Source organism: Lepus europaeus, chromosome 3 (genome assembly GCF_033115175.1).
Source record: "Lepus europaeus isolate LE1 chromosome 3, mLepTim1.pri, whole genome shotgun sequence".
NCBI lineage: Eukaryota > Metazoa > Chordata > Mammalia > Lagomorpha > Leporidae > Lepus > Lepus europaeus.
The window spans coordinates 84,537,322-84,548,478 of record NC_084829.1 but is presented as its reverse complement, the minus strand read 5'-3'; the positions used below and the strand labels follow the sequence as shown (position 1 = coordinate 84,548,478).

At 40.1% G+C, this 11,157-nt stretch overlaps 1 protein-coding gene across 11 annotated transcripts in view; it reads right to left on the bottom strand.

Annotated features, from left to right (window-relative positions):
- Positions 1–11,157, bottom strand: part of ORC3 (origin recognition complex subunit 3) — an 87,624-nt gene that overhangs the window by 63,803 nt on the left and 12,664 nt on the right. For 10 of the 11 annotated variants that reach the window (XM_062186483.1, XM_062186490.1, XM_062186484.1 and 7 more), the window contains exons 4-8: positions 10,949–11,093; positions 7,399–7,503; positions 5,601–5,752; positions 3,929–4,062; positions 1,586–1,745 (exon numbers count right to left, since the gene is read on the bottom strand). In XM_062186483.1, coding sequence (XP_062042467.1) covers positions 1,586–1,745; positions 3,929–4,062; positions 5,601–5,752; positions 7,399–7,503; positions 10,949–11,093 — 696 coding nt within the window. The remainder of the gene's footprint in view (positions 1–1,585; positions 1,746–3,928; positions 4,063–5,600; positions 5,753–7,398; positions 7,504–10,948; positions 11,094–11,157) is intronic. The other variant, XM_062186491.1, reaches the window with a different exon arrangement.

Genomic DNA, 11,157 nt, shown 5'->3' with positions numbered 1-11,157 from the left:
CATCCTAAGAGGCAGCAGATGATTGCCTAAATACTCGGGTCCCTTATACCCATATGGGAAATCTGAACAGAGTTCCAGGCTCTTGGTTTCAGCCTGGCTCAGTGCTGGCTGTTGCAAACATTTGGGGGGGAGTGACCCAGTGGATGGAAGAGTTCTCTCTCCCTGACTCTCTTTCATGTAAAATGAAAAAACATATAAATTTTAAAAATCTATTAAAGTGTCAATAAATCAGATGAATAATACTTTTATGAAGAGTAGAAATGGTTAATAAATAAGGTGGTCATTAGTTTATCTCACAAAAACAGCATAAAGCACATCTCAAAGGAGTTGCTTCTAGGGAAAAGTTTGTGGAAGGTCAACATCAAAGTGTCCTATTTCTTTCCTTTTTTTTTAAATTTTTATTTGAAACGTAGAGTTACAGAGAGGGGGAGGGGGGACAGAGAGAGAGAGAAAGAGAAAGGTCTTCCATCTGCTGGTTCACTCCCCAAATGGCCACAACGGGGGCTGGGCCAGGCTAAAGCCAGGAGCCAGGAGCTTCTTCCAGGTCTCCCACACAGGTCCAGGGGCCCAAGGACTTGGGCCACCCAGTGCTGATTTCCCAGACACATTGGCAGGGAGCTGTGTCAGAAGTTGAACAGCAGGGACTTAAACCATCACCCATTTGGGATGCTGGCACTGTAGCCCTGGACTTTAAACTGCTGCGTCACAGGGCTGGTTCTATTTAAGTAGAAGTTTTATAGTAGCCAAGGTCTAGGGAAATTTTAATATTTATTTGTTGTCAAGGCCAGCATGATACTCAGTTAGAAAAGGGTCTAATCCAAAAGTTGTACCTCTGAAATTTATATTTACTAAATAAAAGCTTTCTATTAAAAAGAGTCTATTAAAAACTTTAAATCACTTTCTATAAAATTTAAGAGTTAAAATATATTGTTATTGCTTATAGGAATCTATAAATTCTATAAAATAGTTGTTTTTAAAACCTGTAATTTTGAGGCTGGCACTGTGGTAAAGTGGGTAAAGCTGCTGCCTGTGATGCCGGCATCCCATAATGTTGTCAGTTCGAGTCCCAGCTGCTCCACTTCCAATCCAGCTCCCTGTTAATGCACCTGGGAAAGGAGCAGGAGATTGCCCAAGTTGTTGGCCCTCTGCACCCATGAAGGAAACCCAGAAGAAGCTCCTGACTCTTGGCTTCGGTCCAGTTCAGCTCCAGTCACTGCAACCACTGGGAAGTGAACAAGTGGATGGAAGATTTCCCTCTGTCTGTCTATCCCTCTCTAACTCTTGCAAATAAATAAGTAAATCTTTAACATAAATAAAATCTATAACTTTATAGGTTTTATAGATATATAAACATATATAGGTACCACTCTTTGTAAAGCTTATTACTTATCTGGAGGTAATTCTATACAAAATTACTTATAAAATGTTGTAACAATTATTACATAAAACTATTAAGATAAGCAAAGGGCTATGTTCAGTTTTGCATTCAGAGATGTGGGGATACATCATTAACATTTATATTTACAATCCATTCTTGGTAGTTATCCTTTCCTCCTATTTCATTGGTAAAACTTTTAATTTTTACCTTATCAAGTACTGAAGTCAGGTGCTCCTTGCAAGATAATGATTGGAACAGCTCTATACACAATAGAGATGATACTGCATGAGGAAGCAACCGGTGGATGATAATAGGAGATGTGGCGATACCAAAAATGAGTATTAGTGGAAATTCATGCAGATGTTGACTAGTTTTCAAAGAAAGATACAAAAGTGAAATCTCTTTAGTAAACATATTTCAATATGCTGTACTGCAAGATAAGAGAAGCTTTACTGCACACAGACACTAACAAGTATCATTCCAAATACTAAAATTTTCTAGGTCATTCATTTTCTTCTGTTAAAGTAACATAGAAATAGTTATTTCCAAGACATTCTAGCTTTGAATTCAATCTATTAATCTATTAATGGTTTCTTTTCATTTAAAAAATAAAAACACAGAGGGCAAGAAAGACCAAGTGCCTCCCCTACTACTATATAATCTCAAGTGTTAGAAGACATATTAGATAACATTTAGTTTAACCTCTCCCTCAGAGTATGTCATACCTACAGTCTTCTTTACAATTAGGCATCTAACCTATGCTTCAATAATTCAGTGACATAGAGCTCATTAAATACTCAAGGCAACTTATTCTATTTATAAGCATTTCTAACAGACACTACGTGATCCAGTCATAGTAGCCAAGATTAGGAAACTTTTCTTGGAGTAGGCATTGTGGCACAGTGGATTAAGGCGCCACCTGCAAAGCTGGCATCCCATATGAACACTGGGTCGAGTCCTGGCTGCTCTACTTCTGATCCAGCCTTCTGTTAATATGCCTGGGAAAGCAGTGGAGGGTGGTCCAAGTGCTTGGCTTCCTGCCACCTCCATGGGAGACAGAATGGAGTTCCAGGCTGTTGGTGTTGGATTAGCACAGTCCTGGCTGTTGTAGCCATTTAGGTACTGAACCAGTGAATTGAATATATTCCTATGTCTCTTTCTCTCTGTAACTCTGCCTTTCAAAAAAAAAAAACTTAAAAAAAAAAAAACTTTTTTACACATATATAAAGTCATCTTAATGGACATAATTAAAAAATGATATACCACTTCCTCATATACTTGAAAAACTGAACATTTTTTTTTTAACTCTACCAGAAAAACACAAATAACTTCTACAAAGTAAAACAGCACTATCTTTGAGGACTATTACAAGACAGAGAGCTATCATGACTAATGATTTTGATTGCTCTCTCCTGTTAGCCACTGCTTTTCAGTGTTCCAGCTATACACAGTACTACCTTCACAGATGTAAAGTACCTCACTCTCTGCCTGTTAAGTTTGTCTTTACTTTTAATGGATAGGGTAGTCAGAAGCCTGAGCTCTAAAAAGTGTAACTTTTCTGTAGTTTACTTCCTCAGCATGGTAGGCACGTCAGTGTTAGCATGAAGGAAAGTCCTAGCAGCCAGAACTCTTAAAGTCAAGACAAAAAAAATTCTATGAAAATACAAATTTCAAGTATGTTAGTATATTATACACAGTATGGTTTTAGGCAAATGGAGTTAAGTATTAAGCCAAGTTGACATTTAGAGAAAGTCAAAATATATTAAATATAGTTTTTCACTACAAATACATAAATCTAAGCTAGTGCTATTTGGAAAATACTCTTGCTTAGTAAAACTATGTGCAACTCAAAGCCTCTAAGACTGCCTAGTTATCATCAAGATCTAATAAATTGGGTCCAGCACTGTGGCACAGCGGGTTAAGCCACTGCCTGCAGTGCCAGCATCCCATATGGGCACCGGTTCGAGTCCTGGCTGCTTCACTTGCAATCCAGCTCTCTGCTGTGACCTGGGAAAGCAGTGGGATGGCCCAAGCTCTTGGGGCCCTGCACCCGCAGGGGAGACCCAGAAGAAGCTCCTGGCTCCTGGCTTCAGATCAGCTCAGCTCTGGCCGTTACAGCCAATTGGGGAGTGAACCAGCAGATAGAAGACCTCTCTCTCTCTCTCTCTCTCTCTCTCTCTCTCTGCCTCCCCTACTCTCTCTGTGTAACTCTTTCAAATAAATAAATAAATTTTTAAAAAATGATCTAATAAATTATCTCCATCTGGAGTAGTTTATCCCATTTAATGCACAGCAGACTTCGGTGAAATAAACTATACTTTATACTGCCTTACCATATTCATTAAAAATGGGCTAAGTTTGTGAGTTCTTGAGTCAAGAAGCAAATGAAAAATCTGAAATGTATTTGAACATTTAATGAAAAAAAACTTGGTATCATTTTGAGCTTTGTCCAGTTGGACTCAAAACAAAGATTATGCTTTTTAAGGTAAAAGGAATACTTTTTCTTAATAAAAAGAATTTTGCACAAAACCCAGGTGACAAACCAAATACCTGCTCATTAGTATGAAGTCTTGTAGTACTTTTGTGGTGAAGCTTTCCATATCCTTTAAGATAAGCACAACAGGAGGAGAATGCCATTGGCTAGAAGTAGTCCTCTTTTTGCTTGGAATTTTTGGTTCTGTCTTCTTTTTAAGCCATTATGGAAAGGAGTTAAAAAGTAAGCTTTATCACCCAAACAAAGCTACAGTGCCACATGTTGACATATTGCCCTTCACACTTCACAGTAACATTGTTTCTTTTATTTCTTCTATATAATAGAAACTCCTTTCAACAATTACTAGCAGAATCATTCTAACATGGGAATAATAAACAAGAAGAAAAAGGTGCAGTAAAATTTACAGTGTATATAAAATCTTTATATTTTTTGCTGGGAAGAATGACAAGAAAAATGGGAAGAAAATTTTCAAAATTGATTTTTCTACCAGTAGAAAGTTATATTTTGTTTTGCGTAAGAAGTCCTAGTATTCTTAATTAGAAAGCATAAAAATAGCACTACCTGCTGCTCTGCTATTATGAAATTTCAGGCTTAAAAAGGACCTTAAGGGGTGGGCATTTAGCCTAGTTAAGACATTGGTTTAGCATACACATTCCACACTGGAGGAATACCTGGGTTCAATATACAGCTCTGGCTCCTGACTCCAGTGTTCTGGCAATGCAGACCCTTGGGGCAATGGTGATGGCTCAAGTAATTGGGAGACCTGGACTGAGTTCCCCAGGTCTTGGTTTTGGCCCCAGCCATTGCGCACATTTGTGAAGTAAATCAGTGGTTGGAAGCTCTGCTTGTGTCTTTCTCTCTGTGTGTCTCCCACAAAATAAACAACAACAATGAGCCTTAAGTATCACCTGGCCCAAATACAATCTTCTAAAGATTCCTGATATCAACTGTAAGTAGTGTTTGATTCCCAGAAAATTTAAAATTGTAGACTGAATTAATAAGCATCAGACTCCATTTAGTCCCTATATGAAGCAAAATGAAACTTCTCTCATGATGACTGTAGCAAAAACGTTAATTGGAAAATGTCACCACCTCATTTTTTCCCTAACTTGTCTGGTTACACAGCATCATGAACTAAAGCTGAAGCTTTACATTGCAGTTATCTTGAATCACCTAGGTTATTCATTTTCCCAGAGGCCATAATGGCAGAATGGAACTTCTTTTTATTTGTCTGTTTGTTAAATATACTTACAGAGTACCAATTCCCCAAGAACTCTAAACATGGAACAACTCAGATTTTCTTTTAAAAAATACATGATTATTCTTCATAGGACTAAATTAGCAGTACGTACTAGCAAGATGGTTCTACTACACAAAAGCAAATATTGAAGAACCAAAGAGATAATACATTAAAGTTATAGCCACTGCCCCAGAGGCAGAATTTGTGGTAGACCAATTCCTAATGCTCTGTTATTCTCATGGGATGACATTTTTCCACAAATAAAATGTTCTTGTAAGAACCTAAGCACTTACTGAAAACTAGGCTACACAGTAATAAAAAGAACAATCTGAAATTCTTGTCACTTTAAGAAAACAAACAGCCACTATTAAATTAACACTTAATGCTATGTAAATATATTCTTTAAAAAAACACAGTACTATATCTAATATCATTCTAAGTCCCAGTCACATCCAATATCTGGGAGAAAATCATCAGTTTATATTTACCTGTGTGACAATCTTATACCAGTTTGAAAGCAAATCCATCGAACAATGTGTCTTTTTCTGGGTGACCTGAACACTTTCTTCCTCTTTGGATTCTACATCCACAGAGCAATTCATCAGTTGTGAGACCAACTTTTGCAAAAAATGTTTTATATCTGCAGAATATAAAAAGTAAGAAAATTTATTTCCTCTTAAAATTGAAGCCCACTGGGGCCGGCGCCACGGCACAGGTTAATCCTCCGCCTGCGGTGCCAGCATCCCATATGGGCACCTGTTCTAGTCCCAGCTGCCCCTCTTCCAATCCAGCTCTCTGCTATGGCCTGGGAAAGCAGTGGCCAGTGGAAGACATGGGAAGAAGCATGGGAGACCGGGAAGAAGCACCTGATTCCTGGCTTCGGATTGGCGCAGCTCCAGCCATTACGGCCATCTGGGGAGTGAACCAACGGAAGGAAGACCTTTCTCTCTGTCTCTCCCTCTCACTGCCTGTAACTCTGCCTCTCAAATAAATAAATAAAAATCTTTGAAAAAAAAATTGAAGCCCATGAAACTTTGGCAAATGAAACTATTTGAGTAGAATGTGTTTTCTTTTTTCTTTTTTTTTTTTTTTAACAGGCAGAGCAGACAGTGAGAGAGAGAGACAGAGAGAAAGGTCTTCCTTTGCCGTTGGTTCATCCTCCAATGGCCACCACGGCTGGCGCATCATGCTGATCTGAAGGCAGGAGCCAGGTGCTTTTCCTGGTTTCCCATGGGGTGCAGGGCCCACGCACCTGGGCCATCCTCCACTGCACTCTCAGTCCATAGCAGAGAGCTGGCGTGGAAGAGGGGCAACCAGGACAGAATCCGGCGCCCTGACCGGGATTAGAACCCGGTGTGCCAGCGCTGCTAGGTGGAGGATTAGCCTATTGAGCCGCAGTGCTTGCCTGAATGTGTTTTCCTATATTTACCATCAATGTAACTAACATAACATTTAATATATTAAGTATTAATGCTCATTAGTACCCTAAATTTCATAATTAAGACTAAAACTAAAGTTTTTATGTATATCTATAACAAAAGTGGAGCACATGTATAAACAGGAAAACTATATATTATATTAGGACTAGTAAGTATTCAAATTACACTAGACAACAAAAGGCTTTCAAGATCCCTAAAAGAACAAAAGTACTATTTACATGAGTTAATTTACTAATTATAAATCATCTTTTATAGTAATTTTTAAAGATGTCCTTAGGACTTTTACTTAATTACAAATAGTAAGAATATGAAATCTAAGTATATAAAATTCATCTTATCAATGCAAATTCAAATAAATTTTATTGTATCACATACCCTTTATGAAATGATGGTTTCAGATATCCAAGATTAGTTTGCCACTGGATTATTTTTACCATGGTGGCCTTTCATACTGGAACAATATAATGATTTATGACTATAAATATGAATCTATATAGTCTACTCTCTGTTGGGCTAAAAAAAAAAAAAAAGAGTTCCAATTTCCCCTATCCTCAGCTTTCTGTTCTAAACCTTTCTAGTTATTCAGTGGGTTAAGAAATAATCTTGAAAAATGACTGGACAACTATGGCTATGAAGCTGATATGGCAGGAACAGGGCCACAAAAAAGGATGTAAAAGGTGCTAGAGTACAGTGACAGTAGAGATTACTTTGGGAGCCAGTAGAGCTCACCCCTGCCAACAATGTAGGCTGCTCTCTTCCTCCACATAAGAAGGGATGAAAAAAGAAGGGAGAAAGAAATGGAGATTTGTTAACTTTCTTTGAGGTAACTGTGGCATTCATATTTTACCTGGACAATCTTTAGCTTGCAATGAGACTACATATGGTGTGACATTATTCTGAAGGGCTTCTGTTAGACTTCTGAATATTAATTCATGATCTGTGACATTCACACCTATGGGACAAAAATTAATTAGCAACATTTTTATTAATCATAATTTTAGTAATAATTTAACAAAAGGTACTTAATATAAAAAAAAACTACCAAGTAAAAATACTTTAAAATATGATGAGTAACAGAAAACACTGCATAAAGAGATATCTATTGGGGGCTGGCACTGTGGCACAGTGGGTTAAGCCACTGTCTGCAGTGCCAGCATCCCATATGGGCGTCAGTTCAAGTAGCGTCTGCTCCATTTACAATCCAGTTTCTTGCTAACATGACTGGGAAAGCAGTGGAGGATGGGCCAAGTGTTTTAGCCCCTGCACCAACATGAGAGACCCAGATGAAGCTCCTGGTTCCTGTCCTTAGCCTGGCCCAACCCTGGCCACTAGGCCATTTGGGGAACAAACCAGAGGATGGAAGACCTTTCTGTCTTTCTCCTTCTCTATCTATAACTCTACCTCTCATATAAATAAATCAATCTTAAAAAAAAAAAAAAAAAAAAAAAAAAAAGCATGTTTGGAACTCAAATAAATTAAACTTTATTTCTAAAAACTAATGACGGGAAATGCTGTGGTATAGTGGGTAAAGCTGCTGCAGGCCTGCAGTGCTGGCATCCCATATGGGTGCTGGTTCAAGTCCCAGCTGATCCACTTCCGATCCAGCTCTCTGCTATGGCCTGGGAAAGCAGAAGAGGATGGCCTAAGTCCTTGGGCCTCTGAAGACCCAGAAGAAGCTCCTGGCTTCGGATGGTCATATCTCTGGCCATTGCAGCCAATTGGGGAGTGAACAAGAGAATGGAAGGCCTCCCTCTCTCTCTCTCTCTCTCTCTCTGCCTCTTCTCTCTCTGTATACTCTGACTTTCAAATAAATAAATAAATCTTAAAAAAAGATGGAATTTTCCTAATATTTCCAATAATTTTTTACATCATCCTAGAATCCAAATGTTTGCTAAAGATGGACTATCAATGATGGATATTAGTATCCAAGAAATTCATAACCTGCAATCAAAAAGCAACTTATGTACGATTCATCCAATCCCTCTTATAGGCAATTGGTATTAAAGAAATGATCTATAATTAAAAACACAGGGAAATAAAATTAATGCTGTAGAGTAATTCTATTGGAGATATTATTTTTTTTAAAGATTGATTGATTTATTTGAAAGGCAGAGAGTTACAGAGAGGCAGAGGCAGAGAGAGAGGTCCTCCAATTTGGGGAGGTTCACTCGCCAAATTGCCGCAATGGCGAGAGCTGCACTGATCAGAAGCCAGGAGCTTCTTCTGAGTCTCCCACACAGGTACAGGGGCCCAAGGACTTGGGCCATCTTCTGCTTTCCAGGCCACATCAGAGAGCTAGATTGGAAGCGCAGCAGCTGGGACTCGAACCAACGGCCCATAGGATTCTGGCACTGCATGCAGTGGCTTTACCTGCTATGCCACAGAGCTGGACCCACGAGATATGATTTTTTAAAATTTATTTAGTTTTTTGACAAGCAGAGTTAGACAGTGAGAGAGAGAGAGACAGAGAGAAAGGTCTTCCTTCCGTTGGTTCACCCCCCAAATGGCCACTATGGCCGGCGTGCTGCACCGATCCGAAGCCAGGAGCCAGGTGCTTCCTCCTGGTCTCCCATGAGGGTGCTTGGGCCATCCTCCACTGCACTCCTGGGCCAGAGCAGAGAGCTAGATTGGAAGAGGAGCAACTGGGACAGAATCAGCGCCCCAACTGGGACTAGAACCCGGAGTGCTGGTGCTGCAGGTGGAGGATTAGCCTAGTGAGCTGTGGCGCTGGCAGGAGATATTATTATTATTATTATTTTTTTGATAGGCAGAGTGGATAGTGAGAGAGACAGAAAGAAAGGTCTTCCTTTTTGCCGTTGGTTCACCCTCCAATGGCCGCCGCGGCCAGCGCATCTCACTGATCCGAAGCCAGGAGCCAGGTGCTTCTCCTGGTCTCCCATGGGGTGCAGGGCCCAAGGATTTGGGCCATCCTCCACTGCCTTCCCGGGCCATAGCAGAGAGCTGGCCTGGAAGAGGGGCAACCGGGATAGAATCCGGCGCCCCAACCGGGCTTAGAACCCGGTGTGCAGGCGCCGCAAGGCAGAGGATTAGCCTGTTAAGCCATGGCGCCGGCCAGGAGATATTATTTTTAAGAAGTATAAAAATCAGGGGATGGCGTTGTGGCTTATCACGTTAAGACGCTACCTCCAACGCCAGCATCCCATATGGGTGCCAGTTCGAGTCCCAGCTGCTCCACTTCTAATCCTGCTAAGGTGCCTGGGAAAGTAGCAGAGGATGGTTCAAGTCCTTGGGCCCTACATCCATGTGAGAGACCTGGATAAAGCTCCTGGATGGCCACGGTGGCCATGTGGGGAGTGAACCACTGGATCCAAGATCTTTCTCTATTTCTCCCTCTCTCTCTAATTCTGCCTTTTAAAAGATTTGTTTATTTATTTGAAAGTCAGAGTTACACAGAGAGAGAAGGAGAGGCAGAGAGAGAGAGAGAGAATTGGGCCATCCTCCACTACTTTCCCAGGCCATAGCAGAGAGCTGGATCGGAAGTGAAGCAGCCAGGTCTTGAACCTGCACCCATATGGGTTGCCGGAACTGCAGGCCTGCAGCGGCTTTACCCACTATGCCACAGCGTTGACCCCTGTCATTGGATTTTAGAAACAAAGTTTAATTTATTTGAGTTCCAAACATCCAAACTGCAGGCAACGGCTTTACTGGCTATGCCACAATGCCAGCCTCAATAAAATAAATCTTCTAAAAAAAAAGGAAGTATAAAAATCAAATCTACCAACATATCAGTGGTTTCTTTTTTACCAAATGAATATATTTTCAACTATATCTAAGAAAGAAAGAGTAAACAGCTTCCTGTCTGATCCACTAGCTGGATCAATTTTTCTTAATTCACATATAATATGATCAATATAAAGAATGTTATTGGTTTTGAATGTATGCAAAGCAAATTATAGTTCATTTAATTCTGGAAATAAGAGACAAAACAAGTCAATCAAGACAAATTATTTCCCACTATTCTCAACAATACAATAACCAATTAAAAAAGTAAAGCACAGGCTGGCGTTGTGGTACAAGTAAAGCCACCACCTGTAGTGCCGGCATCCCATATGGGCGCTGGTTCAAGTCCCACTGGCTCCACTTCCCATCCCACTCTCTGTGATGGCCTGGGAAAGCAGTGGAAGATGGCCCAGGTCCTTGGGTCACTGCACTCACATGGGAAACCTGGAAGAAGCTCCTGGCTCCTGGCTTCGGAGTGGCCCAGCTCCGGCCATTGCAGCAATCTAGGGAGTGAACCAGCAGATGAAAGACCTCTCTCTCTCTATCTCTGCCTCTCTGTAACTCTGCCTTTAAAGTCAATAAATAAATAAATCTTTTTTTTTAAAGTAAAGTATATAGACATATTTACCCGTGAATAAACACATATACACACATACCAAGCACAAGAGCAGCAGTTGGAATTTCTCTGAGTTTTATCTGAAAGCCCCAGTCCCTTGAATTCTTTTGGAATCCAGAATGAGATTTTTGCAGAAATTCAATTAGATTGTCAAACAGGTTTTTATTTAATTCCTCTTGTAGCCGCTACAAAGAAAACACAAAACTTTAGGAATTAAAATTAGTAGTAGTAGTAAGCTGACATATCTTT